We start from the raw sequence: 27,245 nt of genomic DNA, 5'->3' as shown, positions 1-27,245 counted from the left end.
AGAAACGTTGGGCAGCTATAGAGAGGGAGGCCTTTGCTGTGGTGTGGGCCCTGAAGAAGCTGAGGCCATACTTGTTTGGCACTCACTTCATTGTTCAGACTGACCACAAGCCCCTCCTATGGCTCAAACAGATGAAATGTGAAAATCCTAAACTGCTTAGGTGGTCCATTTCCCTACAGGGGATGGACTATACAGTGGAACATAGGCCTGGGACCCAACATGCCAATGCAGATGGACTCTCAAGGTATTTCCACTTAGAACATGAAGACTCAACTGGTCAAGGTTAGTTTAGTGTCCCTGCGTTTGGGGGGGGGGGGCGTTGTGTAGGAGAGTAGGATCTGCACTTATGTTGCCCCCACTTTTTGTCTGATGTACACACTGGTGTCTGGCTGGGTCCCTGCTAATCAGGGCCCCAGTCTCTCTGTTCTCTCTAAACAACTTTGAGTGCATACTAGATGCACTAATGATTGGATACTGTGGTGCCTTATGAGCCCCTAGTATATGGTACCCTAGGTACCAAGGGCATAGGTACTTAACAGGCCTACCAGGGGCTGAAGCATGTATTATGCCACCCCTGGAAAACAGACTAAATCTGACACCACAGGCCTGCTACTGCAGCCTGGGTGAGGTAGTGTTAGCACTCCTCACTGAGGTATAGGTTCCCTATATCTCACCATACACACACACATATAAACCTATCAGTCACCCCTATGGCAGGCCCTATCAATCCTGAGGGCAGGGTGCTTGGTTTACAATGTGAGGGGATGCCTCTGCATGAGCAGGACCCCTCTGCAACTGGTAGAGTCTATTCTCTGTGGTAGTTTGTGAATGCGGTTAAACCATATACTCTTAAGTGCATTATAACCTCCCGGTAAATGCTAACTTTGGAATGACTGCATCAAAACATGTTTTGATATAGCCAGCTGTTAGGTCAAATGTACTCAGTATAAGATAGGGAAACCTTCCCATTGCAAGTTAGATAACCCTGGACGACGCTTTACAAGAAGAATAACGGCCCTTCGACGTTCCACTACCTTTGGAAGACAGAAGAATCTCCCTTGGAGTCAAGGAGTGACTCCCCTGCTTGGCAGGCACCAAAAACTCTAATCAACGGTCGCAAACTTTCCCGCTCCCGCTGGAGTCCGAAGTCCCTGCAGCCCCGGAAGTGGATTTCCTGACTTCTCGGCGGTCATTGTTAGTCCCCAACGAAGCTGTGGTGAGTGGACCTCACGAGTGACGAGGAACAGCAATACCCGGGTACCGTGCACTATGTCGAGTGCAACCACTTCTCGACGTTCTACGAACTTGTGCATTGGACCATTTGTGGCCCAAGCCTCCAGCAGGTTTTGCAGCGAAAATCAGAGGCCTACCCCGTCCCGAGTGACTGTGGGCTCCTGTAAAGCATTTCCTCACGAGGCGTCTTGCCCGTTGGCTTGTGGGTCCCCCGAAGACTTTCTAATCGAACCAAAGGGCTCCCCTGGGTGCTCCAGGCCTGCCCTCACTCACCCTCGCTGGGTGAGTCCCTCAGACCTTGCTGGTCTGCACCGCTGACTTTATTCACTTTCCATGAGACTTGCTGTTGCCAAGGCTTGTTGGCTCCAATCCGGTTGCCGACACCTCAGTAAGCAGCAGACGTTGTGGGACACTCCGAATCCATCTGCTGGTCATCGTCGATCTCTCCTGGACCTCGTGAGCGAAGAGTCAAAACACCCTTGATCACATGAAATCACCAGACTTCCGTGGGCATCCATCTTCCTGGCCCCGGGTCACTGGCAAGTGACTGTGAACACTGTCCCTTCTCCTTTCAGGTCATCTTCATCTTGAATCCAGCCTTGGATTCCACCAGACACTTCTTCAGTCTTCGCAAGCAGCAAATCTTCTTTGGCTTTCACAGAAAACAGCGACGCGACCCGACACCAAAAGACACCTATGCACCCGGCTTCCATGGGTGAGGTAACTCATGCACTCCGGTGCCCTAGTGTGTGTTGGCCCTCGAATTCCTTACCTTGTAACTGGCTTGCTTGTAGACTTCCTCGAAGTACCCTAGAACTTTAAAAATCCAACCACGACTTACTCCATTGTAATCAATAGGGAACCCACGGCTGTGTTCTCACACTGCACGCGTCTCCCGTGGGTCCTTTACTTACCTGCTTCTGCTGCAATAGTGAAGCCCCAGCGATTCTACAGGCCCTAGGCCTCGTCCCCTTGCAAGTCGACTTTCCTAAACCTCTTTTTTAGTATATGGTCTGGTACGCCCCTAGGGCCCCAGCCATATCTGTGCTTAACTTATTGTGAAACGTTGATATTTGAATGTGTTCCTGAGTTCTAATCTCATAAAGAGATTAGTAGAGTGTGTCTAGAAATAAATACATATATATTTGATATATATACCTGTGTGGTGTCCTTTCATTTGGTAATTCAAGAGATTATAAGGTAAAACAAGCTGCTTTACATTCCCCTGAGACTTAGCTTGAAGGCTGCTCTCCACAGCTACCACTAGGATAGCTTTCTTTAAAAGGTTGTCTTAAACCAATCTACCATAAGAGTCGAATTGGACTGCTGCAAGGTGGCCACTATAACTAGTGACCAGCATATGCCAGGCCAACTTCTCACAGGGGAATGTTATGTGTATGTGTAATGCACACAATCTCTCTAAGGGTATCCCGGTGCTGAGCAGGTGTGTGTGCCTAGCCCTGACTATGGTAGGCTGGCTAATTAAAGCCAGGTCTTCAGCTTCTTGCGGAATTCACTAACATAGGAGGAGGCTTTGATGTGGAATGCTAGGTCATTCCATGCTTTAGGAGTGGTGTAAGAGAACGCCCGTAATCCTTATCTGGTTCTGCATATGGGTGAGATGTGTGCGAGTAAGAGTCCTGCAGAGCAGAGGTGTCTGGGCTGATGGTGGAAGAAGATGTGACTGTTCTGGTAGGTGGGGCCTGAGTTGTGTAGTGCCTTGAAAGTGTGTGGAGTTTGAATTGAGCACGTTTGTGTATCGGAAGCCAGTGAACTTCCCTGAGGTGTAGTGTAGTTCTGAATGGTTTGCAGTCTTCTAGTGAGGTGCTTCGTGATCCCGGCATGGATGGTGTTCCCATAGTCCAACCTGCTGGTGACTAGGGTATGAGTTTGCTGTTGATGATAATTCCAAGGATCCCAGCGAGGGTTTTTTCATGTTGATCCGAGTTCGGGCCATCTTCAGTTGGAGTTCCATGGTGAGGTGTTCCTGCTGAAGATCACAACTTGTGTCTTGTCAGTGTTGAGCTAGTTCTTTGTTGTATTTAATTTTTTTAGAACCAAGCAGCACTTGGTACAGGTAAGTGGAATTGTACTTTTCAAGACAGATTGTTGAACAAGCACGTTAGATGAATAATGACTTTTGTTATAGGTTTGTGAACTATTCAAATACAGTTAAAATTAATTTTGGGTTACTCTTGATTACGTCTTAGATTACTTTTTCTACTCCGTGTGATATGCCTAGATATCACACTGGGAAATTACCAAGATAAAAGGTAAGTGTTCAAATTGGGGATCTCTGGTTGGCACAGGTAGGTACTTGTGACAAGCAGGGACCCTCTCCTCTAGTCAGGGTAAGGGGTTACACTCCTAAAATAACCCCTACCCCTGCTCACCCTCTAGGTAGCTTGGCACGAGCAGACAAGGCTTATCTCAGAGCGTTATAGGTTAAGCATTTGTGACCACATACAGTAACCCAGTGACAACACCACAAATGGACACCACACTAGATTTATATAAAAAATAGTGATCTTTTATATAAAGGCTTAGCACAAGACCAAATAACAACAAAAATGACATACACAGTTCAAGAATATACTTTTAGAAAGAGTTCTTAGGTTAGCGAAAAAATCATTCACCTTAGCGTCCGTTTTAACCCACAGTACCTTATGATGCGATAAAAAGTTCCTAGCGGCACTTCAGCGTTGAAAATCAAGGTGTAGCTTATCCGGTAGAAATTTACACGCTAAGGCACATTGCGATAAAATTCGGCCCGCTAACGAGCGGGGCGACAATTTCACCAGCAGTTATCTTGGTTGGGTCTGCGCCGATTTTCGCAGCGATAAAATTACTCACGCTAACGAGCGGTGCGATGATCTTGGCTTGTTCTGCGACGTTTTCACACAGCAGCGGCAGGCTCTGCGACGAAGTTCGCAGCGATAGAATTCTTCCCGCTAACAGGCGAAGCGTGGATCTGGGCTGGTAGCGATCAAATTCGGTCCGCTAACGAGCGGGGCGATGATTTTTCCAGCGCTGACCGGGCTCAGCGGCAGCAGGCTCTGCGACGATGTTCGCAGCGATAGAATTCTGCCCGCTAACAGGCGGAGCGCGGATCTTGGGCTGGTAGCGATCAAATTCGGTCCGCTAACGAGCGGTGCGATGATTTTCCCAGCGCTGATCGGGCTCAGTGGCAGCAGGCTCTGCGACGATGTCCTCAGCGATAAAATTCTGCACGCTAACGAGCGGTGCGACTGAAATGTTCTCGCTAAGCCGGCTGTGCGTGAAAAAGTGGAGATCTTTGATTTCTTTCTTCTTGGCCAGCTTCCCAACAGCAGGCACAGCTCCCAGAGGCCCCAAAACTGGTTCCAGCACTCTAGGAGGGGCAGAACTAACACAGCAGAGTTCAGGGGGAAGCTGGGGGTGAAGTCCTTTTGTTCCTGGGACTTCTTAACAGGAGGCCAGCGCTTCTCAGGCCCTTGGAGATCTTTTAAAGCACAAGTTGAAATAAAGTCTTTGTAGTCTTTCTCCTCTCCTTCAGCAGCAAGGCAACCAATGCAGGCCAATCCCCCAGGTCAGGGACAGTACTCCTCCTTACAGCTTTCCCAGTTCCTTCTCCTCAGGCAGAGGTTCTTCTTGTCAAGCAGGATCTAATTTCTTGGGAGCAGGGTCCCAATACTTATATCCCTAAATCCTTTGTTCCTCTGGGGTAGAGGGGCCTTTGCCCAGTCCAAACCAGTTCCTGAGCACTTTGTTGACATGACTCTGACTTTCTATTCAGAGTGCAGGGCAGAGACATCAGCCGCTCCACAGGAGGTGGAGCCAGCATTGTGGTGGCAGAGCTCAGCCCTATTCAGAGTCCAGGTGTACTCCTCCCACCCATCTGGATGTAAATCTCTCTATTCACCACCGGGCTGCCCCAGCCTGTCTCCTGGAATTCCCCAGCCCTGTCACTCACAGTAACCAGACAGCAGATACACATCCTAGCAGAGGCGGGCTGAAATGGTTAGGCAAGCAAATACCAGCTTTCTAAAAGTGGTATTTGCAAACACAGAATATTAAAATAAACTTTACTAAAAGATGTATTTTATTATTCTGAGTTCAGGCATACTAAACTCGAATTTCTACCATGTTCCCTGGGTCTGTTAGGATCATAGAATGTAACAATTATAACAGCCCATTCTGGCCTATGGAGAACAGGTAGCCTTACAATAGTGAAAAACGAAAATGGCTATAATTGTGTGTATCTCTCTTTTTACCCCGCTTTTGACGTTATTTTGTGCCTGTTTTCATTTCTCGCCGTGCTTGCTCTCCTTCCTTGTTGTCCGCCTACCGCGTCGCCCCCCGCCCTCCCTTCCCGCCACCGCCGCTTGTCCCCGCCCCTTTTGTCTTCTGTATCCCTCCCCGCTCCCACCTCCCAGCTGACCCGCCCACCCGCGCACTTCGCCTTAAATGGCGACCGTGCGAACGCGCAGCGGTCACGCGCAGCGGGCGCGCCGATTGTGCGCCGAAGGCGCGCCAAAGGTAAGCCCGTCTGCGCCCGTCCGCGACCGGACCGCGACCAGCGCCAGGACCCCTGGCCCACGAAGACCCCGACCGACCCGCCTGACGTACTCCGCCGCCACCCTCACCGCACTCAACACCGGCCGACTCCCAGAATGCCATCAAGCCACTCCAAGACGCACCCAAGGCCCGTTCAGCTGCCACGCCTGCAAGTTCTCCTGCATCCGGACCAGCCCCGCACCAGCACCCGCCAAGGCGATCTCCAGCAGCACCCACCTCAAGTGCATCCTGCTCAACACCCGCTCCGTCCACAGACACGCCATCGAACTCTGGAACCTTCTAGACGCCACAGCCCCCGACGTTGCCTTCCTCACGGAGACCTGGATGAACGCCTCTTCAGCTCCCGACATCGCCATCGCCATCCCAGAGGGCTACAAGATCATCCGGAGGGACCGCAACGCCAACCAGATGGGAGGAGGCATCGCCATCATCCACAGGAACACCATCCGTCTCACGACCAGCACCGACAACACCCTGACCAGCGCCGAACACCTGCATTTCCAGATCCACACCAACCCGAACACCACCCTCAGAGGCACCCTGATCTACCGACCCCCTGGACCACGCACGCAATTCAGCGAGGACATCGCCGACTTCATCAGCCCGCATGCCCTCCCCTCCGCTGACTACATCCTCCTGGGAGACCTCAACTTCCATCTGGAAAACAACAACGACCACAGCACCAGCACCCTGCTCGACAACCTCGCCAACCTGGGACTCAAGCAACTGGTGTCCACCCCCACCCACCTCGCCGGACACACACTCGACGCCGTCTTCTCATCCAGCACAGACATCGACTTCAGCCACGCCACAGAGCTTCAATGGACGGACCACAGCTGCGTCCACTTCACCTTCAAGAGAACGACGACCCACCAACACCAGCAACACACCGCCCGCAGAAGCTGGAACAAGATCACAGCAGACCAGCTCGCCACCTCCCTGAGCCAACACCCTCCTGCCAGCTCAGCGAACCCCAGCCAGGCCGCCGAGAACATCACGAAGTGGATCAGCGACTGCGCGGACAAACTCGCCCCGCTGAGGACCCCGCCTAGCAGACCCGGCAGCAAGAAGGCCCCATGGTTCACCGACGAACTCAAGAGCTCCAAGAAGAACTGCCGAGCCCTCGAGAAAGTCTGGAAAAGGGAACCGACACCGGACAACAGGACCTCCTACAAACTTGCCACCCGGAAACACCACCAGCTGATCCGCGCCGCCAAGAGAACAGCATACAAGGACCGGTTGGACAACAACGCACACAACAGCAAGGAACTCTTCAACATCGTGAAAGAGCTCTCCAACCCCAGCGCAGGAAACAACGACATCACCCCATCGCAAGACCTCTGCAACTCCCTCGCCTCATACTTCCACAACAAGATCACGGACATACACAGCAGTTTCAACAACCAACCAACGCACACCACGACCGACCAGCCACCCCCCCCCACCACCACCCTCCACGCCTGGACCCAGATCAGCACCGAAGACACCATCCGCACGATGAACTCCATCCACTCCGGATCACCGACCGACCCCTGCCCTCACCACGTCTTCAACAAGGCCGACACTGTCATCGCACCCCACCTGCGAGAAATCATCAACACATCCTTCGACACCGCCATCTTCCCCGAAAGCTGGAAACACGCCGAACTCAGCGCTCTACTCAAGAAACCAACAGCGGACCCCACCGACCTCAAGAATTACCGCCCCATCTCGCTTCTCCCGTTTCCAGCCAAAGTCATCGAGAAGACCGTCAACAAGCAGATGGCCGCCTTCCTCGAGACGAACGGATCCCTCGACCCCTCACAGTCCGGCTTCCGAGCCAAACACAGCACCGAGACCGCCCTCATCGCCGCCACCGATGACATCCGAGCCCTGATGGACAAGGGAGAAACAGCGGCCCTCATCCTCCTAGACCTCTCCGCGGCATTCGACACGGTCTGCCACCGCACCCTAATACAGCGCCTCAGCAACATCGGAATCCAGGACAAGGCGCTGGAATGGATCATCTCCTTCCTCGACGAAGAACACAGCGAGTCCGCCTACCACCGTACAAGTCAGAGGCTTCCGAAGTCATCTGCGGCGTCCCCCAAGGATCATCCCTGAGCCCAACCCTCTTCAACGTCTACATGAGCCCCCTCGCGGCCATCGTACGCAAACACCACCTCAGCATCATCTCCTACGCCGACGACACCCAGCTGATCCTCTCCCTGACCAACGACCCCGCCGCCGCCAGAGCCAACCTGCACGAAGGGATGAGAGAGGTAGCCGAGTGGATGACGACCAGCCGCCTGAAACTGAACTCGGACAAGACGGAGGTCCTCATCCTGGGCTCCTCACCCTCCGCCTGGGACGACTCCTGGTGGCCTCCCGCCCTGGGCACCGCACCCAAACCGACAGACCATGCACGCAACCTGGGCTTCATCCTGGACTCCTCCCTCTCCATGACCAGGCAAGTCAACAGCGTCTCCTCGGCGTGCTTCAACATCCTACGCATGCTACGAAAGATCTTCTGGTGGATCCCCACAGAGACCAGGAAGACCGTCACCCAGGCCCTCGTCACCAGCCGACTGGACTACGGCAACGCCCTCTACGCCGGGACCACCGCCAAGCTCCAGAAGAGACTCCAGCGGATCCAAAACACCTCAGCCAGACTCATCCTCGACATCCCACGATCCAGCCACATCTCCGGACATCTGAGAGACCTTCACTGGCTCCCCATCAACAAGAGAATCACCTTCCGCCTCCTCACCCACGCACACAAAGCCCTACACGACCAAGGCCCGAGCTACCTCAACAGCCGAGTCAACTTCTACGCTCCCAAACGCCACCTCCGATCAGCCAACCACGCCCTCGCCGCCGTCCCCCGCATCCGAAGAGCGACTACAGGAGGAAGGTCCTTCTCCTACCTGGCCGCCAAGACCTGGAACTCCCTCCCGTCCGTCCTGCGCCTGACCCAAGACCACCTCTCCTTCAGGAAGAAGCTGAAGACCTGGCTGTTCGAGCAGTAGCGGCACCCCCCCCCCTAGCGCCTTGAGACCCTATGGGTATGTAGCGCGCTTTACAAGTGCCACTGATTGATTGATTGATAATTCACTATTAGGACATGCCACACACATCATGGCTTGTCCTACCTTTATGCTTACAATGCACCCTGCCCTTGGGCCTACCATAGGGGTGACTAATATGAAGTTAAGGGAAGGTTTAGGGACTGGCAAGTGGGTGCACTTGCCCAGTCAGCATGACAGTACCAGACTGCATGCAGGTTCTGCAATGGCAGACCTTAGACACATTTTACTAGGCCGCTTCTGTGGGTGGCACAACCAGTGCTGCAAGCCCACCAGCAGCATTTGTATTTACAAGCCCTGGGCACTCCTGGTGCACTTTACTGGGGTCTGACAGTAAACCAAATAAGCCAATCATGGAATCCAACCAACATATACATTTTATAATGGGGAGAGCATATGCACTTTAGCACTGATCAGCAGTGGTAAAGTGCCCAGAGTCATAAAACAGCCAACAGGTCCGCAAAATATAGAAGGAAGGCAAACAAAAAAGTTCAGGGATGACCCTGCAGGAAGGGCCAAGTCCAAAACGCAGGGCAGACCAATCACCACCGTGATGGACTTCCCTGCTTGGGGCGATAGAACAAGGACCTGGCCCGCAACTGCAGGGGCAGACTACCGTTCTACGCCAATCTGAACCTATTGGAAACCCTCTGTCCATACTCTCAGGGCCCACCAAGCCAATCCATGGGGAACCCTTCTCCTCACCTGTGGACACCACCTGTGCAGCACCTAACCTTAACTGGCTCACATGTGTGTCCCAACAGACAGACAGCAAAATGCCACAGTGGCCAGTGACAGTAGTCAGGGATGAGACCCAGGCCTCATGCCTCTCAGGGCTCTCAAACCTCTGTGGCGCCAGGAAGTGGGGGGCAGTAGTCCCAGGTGCTTGGCATCCTTTGTCCATTCTCCCTCCTGTCAGGTCAGGTATGACATCCTGGCACTGACCCACCAGCCCCAGGCCTGTACCCGGCAGCTGGACCGAAGACTGGGGTGGCCTCTCCCACACCCGGTCCTCCTCCTTGGGGCTCTGTACCCTCCCACTTGGAGTGGCACCCCCTTCCAGAATTGCCAGGGCACCTATGGCAGGTGTCCTGCGCAATTCGCCCACCAGTTCAGGGGTTCTATCCTGCAACTGGGCGTCCAGGTCAGGGGGACACCGTGAACCTGGCCCTCCAACCTAGGGTCTAAACCCTTCAGTTGAGCTGGGGTCAGAGGCGAGGACTCCCTCCCTCTTCACCCTCTTCCAGAGTACTGCACACTCCCAACTGGCGTGGTACCCCTAGAAGGAACATGGGTCAGGACACTGATTACAGTTGCCCCACCCTCCAGGTCAGACAACACCTGAACCTGGCTTCCCAACCCTGGGACCAACCTATGCGGTAGAACGCTCGCCTGGCGCACCAGGACTTCCCGGGGAGCACGCATGCCCCCCCCCTGAGGGTGACACATAACTCCTGTGTCGTGTGACAGTCTGCCTGGCGCAGATCTCCCAACCCCTGTCCATCTGACAGTGCCTGAAGATCCCCCAGGACAGAAGTGGTGTCACCATGGTCATTCACTGGGGACGCAGCCCTTCTGGCTGGCCCCTGACCCACGGATTCTTCCACTGGGGACTCCTTCCCCCTCTCACCCCTCACTCTGGACTTCTGCACCCTCCCAACTGGAGCAGTACTGCCAGACTCCAGAACTGATGGAGGCCTGCTTACAGACACTCCTCATTCACCAGACACTAGGGGGTCCCGCACAACGGGCAGCCCCTCAGGACAGACTAGGCTCCCCACCTGGTGTTCCCTTAAAGAACCATCCAGGCTCTGAGACGGAGGTTGGGCACTACCGGGACATAACCCATTCTCACTCCTTCCCCTTAAAGACAGGACGTGAGGCCCTACACCACTCTCACTACTACAGGACCTAGTTGGGCTGCTCTGAGCCACTTCCACCACACTGGGTTTGAAGATACCTGAACCACTCATCTTGGGATCACTCCCCAATGCCTTTCCAGATGCTTTGGACTCCACCAAAAGGTCTTCCTCCAATGTGAGCTCCCTACGGTCAGAGAACTCACTCTCCCACAGGTGTTGGCATAGTTCTGGAAAACAGGGACTTACAATATGCTCTCCCATAATTGGATCATGCAGCCCCCTAGCAGGGATAACCAAACTATCCTTCACCTCCCCATCCAGTGCCTCGAACACGTACTCCACACCACTCTCCTGAGATTGGCGAGACAGTATCTGACTGTCCCTGTCACTCAACCCACACTCTTCTGGGTGGTCTTCACACTCACATACCAGGACTTCAATTTTGGGGGAACCCCTCTCCCTGCACCTCTCATCTAGAGCCAGTAGAGTGTCCCTCCCACCACTAGAACCATGAACCCCTGCACCAGTTACACTATTCCTCTCAGGGACACTGCGCACTACTGGAGCTACCTCATGTCCTTGAACCTCCTGGTGCATGCTAACCCCCTCCTTCAAGTCAGGCGCCACATCTCTGGGTGTGTGTACTACTCTCTCAGCACTAGAAAATTCAATATTGCTGCCACCATCTGAGCTGGATTCCTCCTCCCACTCAGCAAAGCTCAATCTCTGAGCTACACACATTTCTTGTTGCTGGGCGGAGACACTCATGGTCTCAAGCCTCTCGATCTCTAAGTTAAGCTTCCTCGTTATCAAGTCATGCTCCATTTGCATTTTCTTTTCTTCCAGAGCCAGCTTTTTGCTTTCCAACTCCCCATTCAATTTTGCCATCTCCATTTCATGTGCTCGGGTTTCTTTCCTGTCTGCCAACTCTTCTGGCGACAGGCCTCTGCCAAAACTCTGGACGCTTCCTGCTGGCTCAATTATTTCTGCCTCCTCATGTGATCTGGACTCAATCCAGGCCCTCAGCGCCTTGGGTAGATCTGCCTTGAGCTTACATCCAACAATGGGGACTTGGAACTTTGTACAGAAGCCCTTCAGCTGGGCCTTGGTGTAGCTCTCTAGTCTGTCTTCTTCCCATTCAATATTTTCAATTTCAGAGACTACAGATGCTGCTCTCCCCACAACGACTGAACCAGGCATGATTTTAAAAAATGGAGATTTCTTGGCAAATAAAAAATTAAAAATTATGTAGCTGCGTTATGGTCTGAACTCACTAAGTGGTGTTCATCAATCACTGTACATGAATCACAAATGCAAATACAGGATCCTCACCGCTGACCACCAATGTTAGAATTGGGGATCTCTGGTTGGCACAGGTAGGTACTTGTGACAAGCAGGGACCCTCTCCTCTAGTCAGGGTAAGGGGTTAGACTCCTAAAATAACCCCTGCTCACCCTCTAGGTAGCTTGGCGCGAGCAGACAAGGCTTATCTCAGAGCGTTATAGGTTAAGCATTTGTGACCACATACAGTAACCCAGTGCCAACACCACAAATGGACACCACACTAGATTTATATAAAAAATAGTGATCTTTTATATAAAGGCTTAGCACAAGACCAAATAATGACAAAAATGACATACACAGTTCAAGAATATACTTTTAGAAAGAGTTCTTAGGTTAGAGACAAAATCATTCACCTTAGCGTCCGTTTTAACCCACAGTACCTTATGATGCGATAAAAAGTTCCCAGCGGCACTTCAGCGTTGAAAATCAAGGTGTAGCTTATCCGGTCGAAATTTACACGCTAAGGCACAATGCGACAAAATTCGGCCCGCTAACGAGCGGCGCGAAAATTTCACCAGCAGTAATCTTGGTTAAGTCTGTGACGATTTTCGCAGCGATAAAATTACTCACGCTAACGAGCGGTGCGATGATCTTGGCTTGTTCTGCGACGATTTTACACAGCAGCGGCAGGCTCTGCGACGAAGTTCGCAGCGATAGAATTCTTCCCGCTAACAGGCGAAGCGTGGATCTGGGCTGGTAGCGATCAAATTCGGTCCGCTAACGAGCGGGGCGATGATTTTTCCAGCGCTGATTGGGCTCAGCGGCAGCAGGCTCTTCGATGATGTTCGCAGCGATAGAATTCTGCTTGCTAACAGGCGGAGCGCGGATCTTGGGCTGGTAGCGATCAAATTCGGTCCGCTAACGAGCGGTGCGATGATTTTCCCAGCGCTGATCGGGATCTGCGACGATGTCCTCAGCGATAAAATTCTGCAGGCTAACGAGCGGTGCGACGGAAATGTTCTTGCTAAGCTGGTGGGCGTGAAAAAGTGGAGAACTTTGATTTCTTACTTCTTGGCCAGCTTCCCAACAGCAGGCACAGCTCCCAGAGGCCCCAAAACTGGTTCCAGCACTCTAGGAGGGGCAGAACTCACACAGCAGAGTTCAGGGAGAAGCTGGGGGTGAAGTCCTTTTGTTCCTGGGACTTCTTAACAGGAGGCCAGCTCTTCTCAGGCCCTTGGAGATCTTTTAAAGCACAAGTTGAAATGAAGTATTTGTAGTCTTTCTCCTCTCCTTCAGCAGCAAGGCATCCACTGCAGGCCAATCCCCCAGGTCAGGGACAGTACTCCTCCTTACAGCTTTCCCAGTTCCTTCTCCTCAGGCAGAGGTTCTTCTTGTCAAGCAGGATCTAATTTCTTGGGAGCAGGGTCCCAATACTTATATCCCTAAATCCTTTGTTCCTCTGGGGTAGAGGGGCCTTTGCCCAGTCCAAACCAGTTCCTGAGCACTTTGTTGACATGACTCTGACTTTCTATTCAGAGTGCAGGGCAGAGACATCAGCCGCTCCACAGGAGGTGGAGCCAGCATTGTGGTGGCAGAGCTCAGCCCTATTCAGAGTCCAGGTGTACTCCTCCCACCCATCTGGATGTAAATCTCTCTATTCACCACCGGGCTGCCCCAGCCTGTCTCCTGGAATTCCCCAGCCCTGTCACTCACAGTAACCAGACAGCAGATACACATCCTAGCAGAGGCGGGCTGAAATGGTTAGGCAAGCAAATACCAGCTTTCTAAAAGTGGTATTTGCAAACACAGAATATTAAAATAAACTTTACTAAAATATGTATTTTATTATTCTGAGTTCAGGCATACTAAACTCGAATTTCTACCATGTTCCCTGGGTCTGTTAGGATCATAGAATGTAACAATTATAACAGCCCATTCTGGCCTATGGAGAACAGGTAGCCTTACAATAGTGAAAAACGAAAATGGCTATAATTCACTATTAGGACATGCCACACACATCATGGCTTGTCCTACCTTTATGCTTACAATGCACCCTGCCCTTGGGCCTACCATAGGGGTGACTAATATGAAGTTAAGGGAAGGTTTAGGGACTGGCAAGTGGGTGCACTTGCCCAGTCAGCCTGACAGTACCAGACTGCATGCAGGTTCTGCAATGGCAGACCTTAGACACATTTTACTAGGCCGCTTCTGTGGGTGGCACAACCAGTGCTGCAAGCCCACAAGCAGCATTTGTATTTACAAGCCCTGGGCACTCCTGGTGCACTTTACTTGGGTCTGACAGTAAACCAAATAAGCCAATCATGGAATCCAACCAACATATACATTTTATAATGGGGAGAGCATATGCACTTTAGCACTGATCAGCAGTGGTAAAGTGCCCAGAGTCATAAAACAGCCAACAGGTCCGCAAAATATAGGAGGAAGGCAAACAAAAAAGTTCAGGGATGACCCTGCAGGAAGGGCCAAGTCCAACAGTAAGTAAAACAGTTTTCATAAAACCACAGTTTCTTATGTTTCCATACAAACACCCTCAACACTTGGAAGTTTTTCAGAGGAAAACAGTCAATGCTATCCTATGGAGAAAAATTGGATTATCGGTTTGCAGATAATTAAACTGTCTTTAAGGTTGAGTTTCTGGGGTTAGGACCAGGGTTCCCCTAGGGTCAAGGATGCACTCAAAAAGCACCGTCAGCGGCACCGGGGCAGCCAGGTACAGAGTGCTGAGGCCCAATGTTAACCTATGGGGCTAGAGGGCGGTCGGTTGGTGGCTGCTCTCGGGCAAGCCACTGGGTTGAGGGAGCAAAGCTCCTAGGGTTAAGCTCAGGGCAAAGAGGGATTCGAGTTAGCACACAAGGTGCAACCACAGCGGCACAGGGACAGCCGGGTGCAGAGTACTGATTTGGCGTCAGGTGCCCTGTTGTTTTCAATGGGAGTTGCCAGATTTGGATTTTGGCTGCAGGCTCGGTCCAGGAAGTCTTCCGGGAGGAACCAACAGTAGGGCAGGTAAGCTGGAGGGCTCAGGGACATAGTACTCGGACTCTGAAGCACTGAGAGACCTCGCTGGGACCAGTGGGCCACTCGGACTCGGGCTGTAGGCGACAGGTGCAATGGTGGTTCCAGGCGTCGGGTTTCTTTGTCTTCAGCAGGCTCAGAGTCTTTCTTTTGAGATTCTTTTGAACAGAGCTGCTGTTCACAGGAGATCCGGTCTTTGTTGAAGGCAGTCAATCCTCCCAGGGGTTCTGGAGGTCACTGGCTGGAGTACAAGGCGACGTTTGGCGCAGGATCTCTGGAAACTGCAGACGGGCCAGTAGGGCTGGGACCAAGTCAGTTCTTCTCTGCAGTCTCCTCTGCTGTGCGTCTTCTTTAATTCTTCTTCTTCATAGGTTGCAGGAATCTGCATTCTGGGTTCAGGGCTGCCCCCTCAATACTATACTTAGATGGCGTTTTAGGGGTCTCAAGTTAGTAGCCAATGGCAACTGACCTTAGGGTGACTACACCTTGGTGTGCTCACCCCACGTGGGGGAGTGGGCACAATCCTTTATCCTGATAGGAGAGGGCATATCATCTGCAAGATGGTGGGCACTGAAGAGTGGGCTTCACCTCACCTCTCCCACCTGAGGGGTGGGGTTGGCAGAATGTGGGCACACCTTCTGGGCTGCTCGAATTTTTCACGCCTGTCCTCTAGCCGAAAAGAGGGTGAGACAGGAAGGGGGCTGCTCCTGATAGCAGGAGAGACTGGGGGTCGTGTTACAAAGGTTGCAAGGCATTTGAAGCTCCCCTGCCACAGATGGCTCTTCCTGACCTGGGGAGGTGTGAACACCTCAACCCAGGAAAGCCTTTGTTTCTGTGTCTAGGGAGCAATGGCTCTCACCACATGGGTCCAGAAACATGTCCCGTGGTGGCAGGCTGGTGTTTACCAGTCAGAGAACCCACCAGACACTGGTCGTTTATAAGGGGGCATCTCTAAGGTGCCCTCTGAGTGCACTGTATGATAAATCCCACACTGGCATCAGTGTGGGTTTATTATGCTGAGAATATTGCTACCAAACTTCCCAGAATTCAGTAAAGCCATTATGGGGCTGTATAGTTCGTAATCACAAATTACCAAACCGTATACTCTTTATGGCTTTACTGCACTTACAATGTCTAAGAATGGACTTAGACACTGTAGGGGTATAGTGATCATGCAACTGTACCCTCACCAGTGGTATAGTGCACCCAGCTAGAGGGGTGTCTTACCTATACCATAGGCAGTGGGTTGCAGGCTGTGCCATGTCGACTCTTCACTTTTCTCTGCACAAAAACAAGCAGCCTGCAATGGCAGTGTGTGTGTGTTAAGGTACAGGACCTCTAAGGGTGGTACAATATGTGCTACAGACCTTAGAGTCCTTCCCTGGTCACAGTGCATTGACACCCATGGTACCTTTAACAAGGGACTTATATTTGGCCCGTTGGGGGTACAAAGGCACAGTTTGGGGGAAAACACAGGCCCTGGGAAACTGATTGGCAGGGACCCAGGGCACATCAAGCCAAAGTGCATCAGCTGTATCTCCTCTGTCAAGGATCACACAGATGTCGCCTTTGGTGGCGATGAGTGCTGTTTCTGTATTCTGGTTGAGTCTGAATCTGTACAGCGTAGAATCGAGGAGTTGGTGGTTGCTGAGATGGTCAGTGAGGCAGTGGTTGATTCGTTTCTCTAAGACCTTAGCCGGGTATGGTAGGATGGAGATTGGTCTGTAGTTGGAAAGCGTGGCTGTGTCAGCAGATGGTTTGTTGAGTAGAGTGATGATAGTGGCTTCTTTCCTGATGTTCAGGAATGTGGCTGCGTCTTTGGAGGCGTGAGGATGGGTGATAGAGATATCTGATCAGTAGAAGTCTATTGGTGAAGGAGTGGTGGGGCGAGGGTCAGATGGAGTCCTTGGTCCTTGAATGGATAATCTTCAAGGTAGTAGCGATTTCGATGGTGGTAAAGGCAGACCACGAAGACAGGGTTTGTTAATCGGGTGTGATGGAAAGTTGAATTGCAATGGTGATGCTGTACGGTTGAGGGTCAATGTTGCTGTATATGGAGGCGATTTTGTTACAGAAGAATTCCAAGAGTTTGTTGCAAAGGTCTTGTGAGGGCATGCCGCTGCTGGAGGCGGCAGGAGGCGTGGCAAAATCTTTGAATATGGTGAAGATTTCCTTGCTGCTGTTAGTGCGGGCATCGATGCGATCTGCAAGAGCGTCGCGCTTTGTCTCCTATATCTTCTGGTGGTAGTTTGTGGAAGGAATATCAGTAAAAAGGTACAGCAGTTATGAGAGTAACATCATCTTTACTGGGGCTATTCTTCCTGCAATGGAGAGTGCAAGTGTGAGCCAATGAGATGCCATCAATAAAAATTAAGTTTACTGCTTGCAAAGGGACTGGATGTTGTATCTGTCTCAGGTGCAAGCAATGTTGCTTGCATCACACACTTATTCATTGGCAAATACCAGTAAATGGAAAACACAGGTCAAGTAAGAATTAGCAATAATGAACTCACACAGAATGCAGACTTAAACCCTGCAAAAGGAAGAGCAAATCAGGCTAAATTTAGAGGGAGGAAGGAAAAATCCTACATATGCATAAACAATGACAAATATTCAACAACAAACGGGGCCTTGATTACAAAGTCATAACAATAACCATGTGATAGTTCGGCAATATCACCAATTATTTTTTTTTTTAAAAATTGGAATGAGGCCGTCTGTATGATGTTGGGGATAAGGCCGGGAAACTGCTAGCTTGGTTGGACAAAAAAGAGCGGGTCAATAGAGTGGTGCCGGAGTTAACGATGGAGGAGGGAGAGGTTGTTACTGACCCCGAAGGTATAGTCCAGCGTTTCTCGGATTATTTCCGCGTAGTATACACCTCGGTTTCGGATAGGCCGACTGCGGACTCGTGTGACCTTTTGCGTGATATTGCTCTGCCCTGCCTCTCTGACGTAGATAGGGACGACCTAGATGGTGATATAACGGTTGATGAAGTAGCGGGTGCTATTCGGGCGTTGAACTCGGGTAAGGCCTCCGGTCCGAATGGTTTGCCTATTGAATTGTATAAGCTTTGTCCGGATAAGGTCGCTCCTCACCTGCGCGCCATGTTCGTGGAGGCGCGGGTGAATGGGTCTTTGCCGCTTGATCAACGACTGGCAACCATAGTGGTGATACATAAGGACGGTAAGCCTCGGGACAAGTGTAGTTCCTATCGGCCGATATCGCTTCTTAACGCTGAGCCGAAAATCCTTGCTAAGATCCTGGTGAACCGCTTGGTCCGGGTGCTTGAGGATTTGATCCACCCGGACCAATCGGGCTTCATCCCGCATCGTAACACTGCATTAAACCTTAGGTGTCTCCATGGGGTGATTGCTAGGGCGGGCACGTTGCGGGAGCCGGCTATTGTGGCGTCTCTTGACGCCACGATGGCGTTTGATACGGTGGAGTGGGCATACCTGTGGGCTGTGCTAGCCAAGTTCGGCTTCGGGCCTGGTTTTGTGGACTGGGTGAGGTTGCTTTACGAGGATCCCCTTGCTAGTGTTGTGGTAAACGGGAGGGCGTCCAGGCCGTTCAAGCTTGGGAGGGGCACCCGGCAGGGTTGCCCCCTGTCGCCTTTGTTGTTCGCCCTTGCTCTTGAACCGCTGGCGGCGTGGATACGATGGCATCCGAGTATACGTGGGCTTCGATGGTCGCCCGACCACGAGGACCGTATCTCACTTTACGCCGACGATATCCTATTATACCTCGCCTCGCCCCAGAAGTCTCTCATAGTGGTTTGCGACGTCTTGACTTCTTTTGGTAGGAACTCGGGCCTTGTTATCAATTGGGGAAAGTCATATCTGTATGTTTTGTGTGGCGATGTTCCGCCTGTCCCCCGAAACTGTTCGATTCAGATCGCCCAGCAGGGCTTCCGGTATCTAGGGATTTACATCTCCACTGACTCCATCTTGCGATATGAGAAGAATCTGCTCCCCCCCCTGGCGCGCCTGCGGCGGGATGTGGCGGGCTGGCGGCGGTTGCCGCTCTCCCTCCTCGGGCGCGCCGCGTTGTTTAAAATGATGTCTCTTCCCCGTTTCCTCTATGCCTTGCAGAATACCCTTGAGTGGGTCCCGACTAGTTACTTTCGAGAGGTCGAGAGCCTCCAGCGTTCACTATTGTGGGACGGGCGACCGCGCATAGCGATCGCTAAGCTGACGCTCCCGTGGTACGACGGTGGTATTGCGCTTCCGGACATTCGAAGATACTACTGGGCCACCCAGTTGTGCGCGATTAATCATGGTGTCTATGGCTCGGCGTTGAGCCCCGGCTATGCCATGGATCTGTGGTTACTGCGTGGCGGTAATTACCACAGGGCTTTGTACTCGAAGTCGTTGGACTCGTCCCTTACGGGGCCCACTGGGGTGGCGGTGCGGGTGTGGAAGTTGGCGACGGACTCCCTGGGTTGGGGGGGCAGGCTTACCCTCGCTACCCCGTTGTTTGATTCTGATATCCTGGGGAAGCTTTGGTATAAAAAAGGGTTCGAGAAATGGGATTTGATCGGTATCTCCAGGGTCGGAGACTTGCTGGCTCAGGGCAGGGTGAAGTCCTTTGAGGAGCTGCAGAAGGAGTATGAGCTGGGGAGCACTGAGTTTTTCCGCTATGTCCAGGTGCGTCACGCCTTGCGGTCGGTCCTCGTGGAAGGTGAGAAGGTGCCTGCGTCCTCTCCGTTGGAGGACAGAATTCTGGATGGCCATATGCCGGAGAACGCGATCTCTCTCATCTATAAGAAGCTGATTAATGTCGGGGCAGACCTTCTTCGGGGGTTGCGGGATCAATGGACTAGGGATGGCCTCGAACTGGATGACGAAGATTGGCAATATGCAGTTTCTTCTCCTAGGGAGGTTGCGATTCCGTCGCGTCTGCGGCTGGTGCAGCTTAAAATACTCCATCGAGTCTACGTGACAGGTCCTAGGTTGGTCCGTATGGGTTTCTCTGAGGAGGGTTTATGTAAGCGAGGCTATGGCATGGTGGGTACCTTCTTACATATCATCTGGGAATGCGGCGTGATCGTGGAATTTTGGAGGCAAGTTCATGCAGTGATGGGGGAGGTGACGGGCATTGTCATGCAGCCGGAGGTGCGGTGTTGTCTCTTGAACGTCTGGGGTCCTACCGATCTTGATGACGCACAGACTCAGTGGGTGACCCTGGGGAACATGGTGGCTAAGCGGGACATCGCGCGCCTGTGGGGCTCTGCTGGGCCTCCTGCGCTGGCAGCGTGGAAGGAAAATATGGATTGGAGCATGCTCAGGGAAAAGACAGTGTATTGTGCTAGAGGGCGCCCGCGGAAATGGCATGCAGTATGGGGGCGATGGAACCACTACAGGGGGGACATATGTCTGCCCCCTGATCCGGATCCGCCTGAGGAGCAACTTTCCCCTTGACATTCTTTCCGGCTATGTATTTATTGTTGATGACTGATTGCCTTTTATGAGTCTCTGCTTTCCCCCTCCCTCCTCTCATTATAGCGTTGTTTCTGGTGGACGAAATGGGACTAGCTCCCCCTGATGGGCACCCATCATGTGCATTCGAAGCTTATCGCCTTGCTAGTGTTTGGTTTGTGTTTGTGTTTATTTAAAACTGAACCTTTTCTGATTCTCCTTTCAGTGCAGTGCGAACGCTTTTCTGTGTTGCTTAACTTAAGCTGCCGAACCTCCGGGCTGTCGGCTGAATAGCTGTGTTCTGGATTTACTGAATAAAGGTTTTTTTTAAAAAAAATTGGAATGAGGAGCACAGGGAACAGATGTTCAGGGGGCAGACCTAGGTTCATTTGGAAAACGGCCTTGGCAGATATCCGCCTCAAATAATAAACCAATTGAAAATGAACAGGGCAGAACTATATTTCAGAAGGGAACCTGACCCGTGCAAATACTACAGAGCAGTAGTACTCAGGGATTCACTCTAGATACTGTATACAAAATTTAAATATACATGGTGTATAGATTCATGGGCTACATTCAAGGAGGTAATATTTTCAAAGTTGTAAGAGCTTTATGGGTTCAACACTCATTAATGTTAATTGCTATTCCCCATTAAAATGGGAATATATCCTCTTACTAAACTGGATCTCCCTCCTCCCTTCCTTACACCCCCCCAACCAAAGATCCTTAATTACCTACTAACATAGTTCAGGTCTGCCATCATAAAAAGAGGTCCGATTGTTACATAGGGTTCACATATTATCTACTGTTAAGACTCACCTTGGTAAGGGAGACCTATTACCTCCAGTCCAGCTAGTACCCATATGTGGACAGAGACCTGCCAGTGGATTCACTAATCAGTCTGAACGCAATTACATAATGCCTCGATATGGATGCCACTTAGAAATGGAGGTGTAGCATCACACTGCTCTGCAACGGAATTATGTGATTATTTGCCTTTACACCATGCTTGATATTATTTATGTTTTTTTTCTCTTCATATTCCACCGTGAGAATATCAAGATAATTAAAGACACTTAGACCCATATGGTTCCTTGTAGTACAAATATATTCAATCAGATATGTTGTAATGTTAAGCGTTAATAAATACTTAAGTAATAATAAAACCTCATAAATGACTAACATCATTGTGAAGCATTCAAAGATGTACAAGGAAATGGAAGCATGCAAATTTACATTGGCTCTACTATATGTTTGCGAGCCACTGTTTTGTAGCATTCAAATTATGAACAGCAGTTTTTTATCTCAATTATGTCATACAGTACCCACAATTGAAAATACAAATACAACTGATAAGAGTACATCGCATATGAAATCTTTGTAACCACTTTGCGAATGATTTCTTACTGGCCTCCAAACTGCGAAGCAAGTAGGATTAGCAGTTTACAAACTATGAAATGGTTAGGTAAGATGAGCATCGAATTCTGTTTCTGCAAATAATACTCTGTGCAACACTACTCACCCAGCAGATTGCTAAACAATAGGAATAATATGATGTCAGCAGCATGGAATTTCCAAACATTAAAATCCAGGATAGCGAAAGAGACGCCTAAAAAACAGAAAGAACGATAATTAATTGAAATGCAGACATAACCCAATTTTAGGGTAGAGCAAATGGAAAATTCATGCAAGCTAATTCGTGCAAAGTTAGACACTTTGCTTTGGCAAAGGCAAGCAAAGTGTTCCAACTTTTTACAAAGCGCATTAAAGCCATCTGACCTGCTGCAAGGCATAAAAGGCAGCTTTTTCTGTCCCACTGGCTGTTGTATTGCCTCATGCCTACAAAGTCACAAATGTGTTAGGTTGCTTTGCGATTGAAAATGTAATTATTTAACAATTTATTAACAAACATCAAGTTGATACCCTATAGAGAAACAAGTAACAGAAATATCGACAACGTGTGTATTTTGGTATCATGTCATTTTTCCTTTAATAAAAAATAACTCATTTGGTTTATCTAAACCGTAATGCCATAGAAATTTTACAATATCAGACAAAAGATGAATGGTAACAGCCAGCATGTATATCAATGTTCTCAGACAGAAAGCAAGTTAATGGTCTAGGACATAATATGCACATATGACCTAGCAAATAGAGGCAGCGATTGCAGAATGCATCAGCCCCATTGGCGGATTTCTTACCTCAGGGGTCTGAGGTGATACATCCCAGGATGCAGTCTCAAGAGCTAGCTTTACAGCCACTAAAATATGTACTAACTGGGACTGGTTGGTTAAACGCTGATGGTGCTATTCCTTTCCTGGCCCAACGGTCTCCACAGATCCTCAACAAAGTGTAGGCACCCTGCAGTGAGCCTTGTACTGTATGGCTGGGTGCAGGGGGGGGGAAACTATGGGCAGACTACAGGATTACAGGACAGACCCATCCATGGAAGTGGTTACTGGGAAGAGGAACCCTTAACCCTGCATCGTCAAGTCTTCAACAGCCGCGAGCACCATCACAGGACTGTGACAGGTCTTTGGCTGGTGTAGAGGTAGGAAAGCTCCTTTCCATCTAGAAGGCTCCATTGCTACACTTGAAGCCAAGCATTGCTTATCTGCGTACAAAGTAGTGCATCTTCTCCAGCAGAGGATAACAAAGTTGAAGTTAAGAGGCCGTTCTGCAGTTGCCCCACTTGTTAGAGGTTGCTCTACACGTACTAGATATCACAATACGCAAATTTGGCCACATGGACGACAGCTGAATGTGATAACTTTTTATTAGGTATTAAATCTGGTCCTACTGGCCTCCTAAGGCCTGCTCTTGTCTCACAGCTGTTGAGAGGGTGCTTGTTATCTTGACCATCTCGACACCCATTAAGAGCTAGAGGTCACAGGTGCATGGACCTATCCTTTTTGGTGTCAACAAATCATGGATTTTTAGTGATGGGGCGAAACTTGGCTGTGCAACTAGCTGCATTTATGTCAGCCTGCAGCTGTGACTATAAAAGATAAATTGGTATGGAACCCGGAAGTGTTTTTCACAGGCGAAGGAAGATGTCCTGTGAAGAACAAGCATAATAGCGACCAGCCTGCCAAAAAGACGTGTCCCTCCACACCAAAGGCAGTTTGGAAGTACAACAGCATCCCTAGTGGGTAACCATATTCATAGTGAGAGACGGAGAGTGAGCAGGAGTAGCTCTTTGATGCACAACTAGGCACCACACTTCTTAGTGGGAAGAGAAGGCTGCAGCCAATTGAGCACTGTGGAGAGCAGCTGCAGGGAATGGATGAGGCTGCAGGGCCTTTAAGACCACAACAACATTAGGGTAAAAGTGCACCATTTCATGTGGAGACTTGTCTGACTGCTTCAATGCTAAATTGGCAGCATACTAGGGGGGTGATACACCAGATGTCAAGAATGACAGTTACAGTCACAAGTGAGTATTGAAACTGGGCAGAAGGATTGGCACTGTAACAAATTCTTACCAGGCTTTGGAATAAGCGAGATTACTGCTTCATTCCATGACTCTGGGACTGGCATACCATCTAACAATATAGTGTAAAACAAAATAATCTAGACTGGGATAATCCTATCCGCAATTGTGGAATAAAGTTCACTTGGGATCCCATCTGGCCCTGCGGCCTTTCCTCTTTTTAACTTTCTCATTACTGCCCAGATTTCGCTGCCAGAAATTTCTTGACACAGATATTGTTTTGGATCATAGGACAATTTTCAGAGATGTTTTCCTTGAAGCCAAAGTTCCAATTCTTTATTTCTTACAACATGTTCTTTATATAATTCCTGAACAAATGCATTAAAAGCAGCTCTGATCTTACTACTCCCTTCAGTTGTAATCCTTTTATCCTCCTCAATGATCTTCCTAATGAAATTCGGATTATTTTCCAGCCTTAATTTCCACGCTTGCAAGTTCCCACAACATTCCCCATGCACAATATCTCTGGTTCTAGTAACTTCCCACTGCAGTAACACCTTCTCCTCTAACTGAACTCTAAACTTTAATTGTAGTTCCTCAAGTACTACTGACTTCTCCTTCCTTTCCTCCTTGCTCAATAAGTCTGTTTTTAACACATCCTCTACTTTCGCCATCTTTTTTTCTAATCGCAGAAATTCGGCGTTTTCTTCCCTCGCCCAATTAACTGATAGATTTTTTAGATTCCCCCTTATCCAGGCCTTATACGTAGCCCAGACTACATGCATTGGTGCAGATGTTATATTCCAATAAAAAAAAAACTCATCTTTATCACGCAAAAGCTTTGCCGCTATCTCTACCTGCAGCAAGATCCTTCTATTAACTGTCCACCTCCTTCAGCTCAATTTTTCAAAGCATTGCTGCGTGATCTGACTACTTTCTCCATTTTCTTCCTAGCCATAAAAAAGTTGTCTAATCTAGAAGAATATACTCAAAAAAGGAGTTTAAGAGGGAAAATCGCCCAGGCCACCCTCCACTCAATCAATAATACAAACTATAAGACCTGGAGATATCAAGCACTATATCACAATACATGGGATTGGGAGAGGGGCAATATAAACAATTATTATACCCTCAGAGGTAGTTCATGTCATGAACTATCAATACCAACCCAAGTGCTTCCAAATTTGACATTTAAAACAACCCGACATGTGCAGAACAATCCAACAAAAGCATAAGTCAGAAAAAATGTGTGGAGAATGAGAAAGCATCTCACGTGCGCAACACCAGAGGAGCTGCTGGCTGGTACTCGCCAGTGTGCTCACGAGTTTCTCATCATCGATGACTTTCTCATGAAAAGAATGTGAAAGGGGATTGTGTAACAAAATTGTATGAAAAGAATTTTTACACCAAGAGAGGTCTATTAGGCAGCCCAAAAAAAAACAAAAGAAAAATTCTTGGAAAAAAAGACCCGTGTGGTCTTACAGATAAGATTAGGTATGACCCACGTATATATTTTGACCCGTTTTATTCCACTCTGTGAGTCACCCCAAGGTTAAAAACACGGTCATGTTCAAAAACCACATTGGTTTTTGAACATGACCGTGTTTTTAACCTTGAGGTGACTCACAGAGTGGAATAAAACGGGTCAAAATATATACGTGGGTCATACCTAATCTTATCTGTAAGACCACACGGGTCTTTTTTTCCAAGAATTTTTCTTTTGGTTTTTTTTGGGCTGCCTAATAGACCTCTCTTGGTGTAAAAATTCTTTTCATACAATTTTGTTACACAATCCCCTTTCACATTCTTTTCATGAGAAAGTCATCGATGATGAGAAACTCGTGAGCACACTGGCGAGTACCAGCCAGCAGCTCCTCTGGTGTTGCGCACGTGAGATGCTTTCTCATTCTCCACACATTTTTTCTGACTTATGCTTTTGTTGGATTGTTCTGCACATGTCGGGTTGTTTTAAATGTCAAATTTGGAAGCACTTGGGTTGGTATTGATAGTTCATGACATGAACTACCTCTGAGGGTATAATAATTGTTTATATTGCCCCTCTCCCAATCCCATGTATTGTGATATAGTGCTTGATATCTCCAGGTCTTATAGTTTGTATTATTAATCTAGAAGAATGACAGTTACAATTAAACAATGGCTGAGGAATCTACTGAAACAAAAACACACCATAAGGGGTCTGAGGGAATTTTTAGACTCAACACGGATTAAATACCCCTATTCTATTTATCATATAACAATACATGTAATCCATGGTCTGTAGTTCCAGCTGCTAAATCTAGATACATTTCTAGAATAAAGTTCTAAAAAAAAATTATTTCTTGATCCTCTTTGGTTACACTCAGTTTGAGAGCATTTTGCACGCACTTTATTCTAGAAATGTATCTAGATTAGCAGCTGGTACTACAGACAACGGATTACACGTATTGTTTTATGAGGAATCTACTGGGCAATGGCAGACAGAGTGAGAAAGTGTGTGTGCGCGTATGTATGAGAGACAAAAAAGACTGTGTGTTAGAGAAAGAACGCACAAAGTCAGCTCTCAAGCAACAAGTGGAACAAAAAGCACCGAGTCTGGCCCTCACTCATGAAGTGATGCTTCAGTGACCACTGCCGAAGATAAAATATTTTAAAATGTAGACATTCATTAATATACTAAGACTCACATTAATGAAAGCTAATTATGGAAGCCTTAAAATCCTCCACTCACGTCCAAATGCATTTCCCCCTGCCTCTTTCTGCTTCACATAGTTGAGTAATTTTTCCCTGAGTTGTTATCAATGAATCGCATTCATTATCACAGCTCATTACAGCAAGAAGCAACATATTAATAATACAATAATATGATACTTTCAGACCAGACCAGTTAGTAAATCAAAAATCCATGTCTTAACTTCAGCCCTCAGAATTGGGCTACTGAATGAAAATTCCTGTTCATCTGGAACAAATATAAACCAAACGAGGAATATAAATTGGTGGATTTGGAAATGATCAAAACAATCTGTAGTCCTCCATACGTTTTTTATTTTTGCTATGGGTCAGACCATAGGCGTGTCACATAGAATTATCTACTAGCTTTCTTTGTGTATCTTAGGTGATATCAACCTGTACTTCACCATATATGTGTCAAATGTGTTTTAATGTACTCTAGGTTTCATTTTTATCCGTTTACATTTTATGGCAAGACAGGAGGCTATCATTATGCATTACTTCCTTTTATTCGCAACCTCTGCAGCACTTTAAAGAACTTAGAACACTGTAAAACATCACAACTCCAAAATAGAACTCCACAATCCCTCAAGATCCTGTTTTCCGCCATCTTCTTCCTCTTTTGTTTGCT

The 27,245-nt window shown here is 49.1% G+C and overlaps 1 protein-coding gene across 1 annotated transcript in view; it reads right to left on the bottom strand.

The window, feature by feature from the left end:
- Positions 1-27,245, bottom strand: part of DPY19L1 (dpy-19 like C-mannosyltransferase 1) — a 519,970-nt gene that overhangs the window by 228,122 nt on the left and 264,603 nt on the right. The window contains exon 11 of the mRNA XM_085607487.1: positions 21,977-22,063. Coding sequence (XP_085463613.1) covers positions 21,977-22,063 — 87 coding nt within the window. The remainder of the gene's footprint in view (positions 1-21,976; positions 22,064-27,245) is intronic.

The sequence above is a fragment of the Triturus cristatus genome, chromosome 5_2, assembly GCF_964204655.1.
Source record: "Triturus cristatus chromosome 5_2, aTriCri1.1, whole genome shotgun sequence".
Classification (NCBI taxonomy): Eukaryota; Metazoa; Chordata; class Amphibia; order Caudata; family Salamandridae; genus Triturus; species Triturus cristatus.
This window is presented reverse-complemented; position numbering and strand designations above follow the sequence as displayed.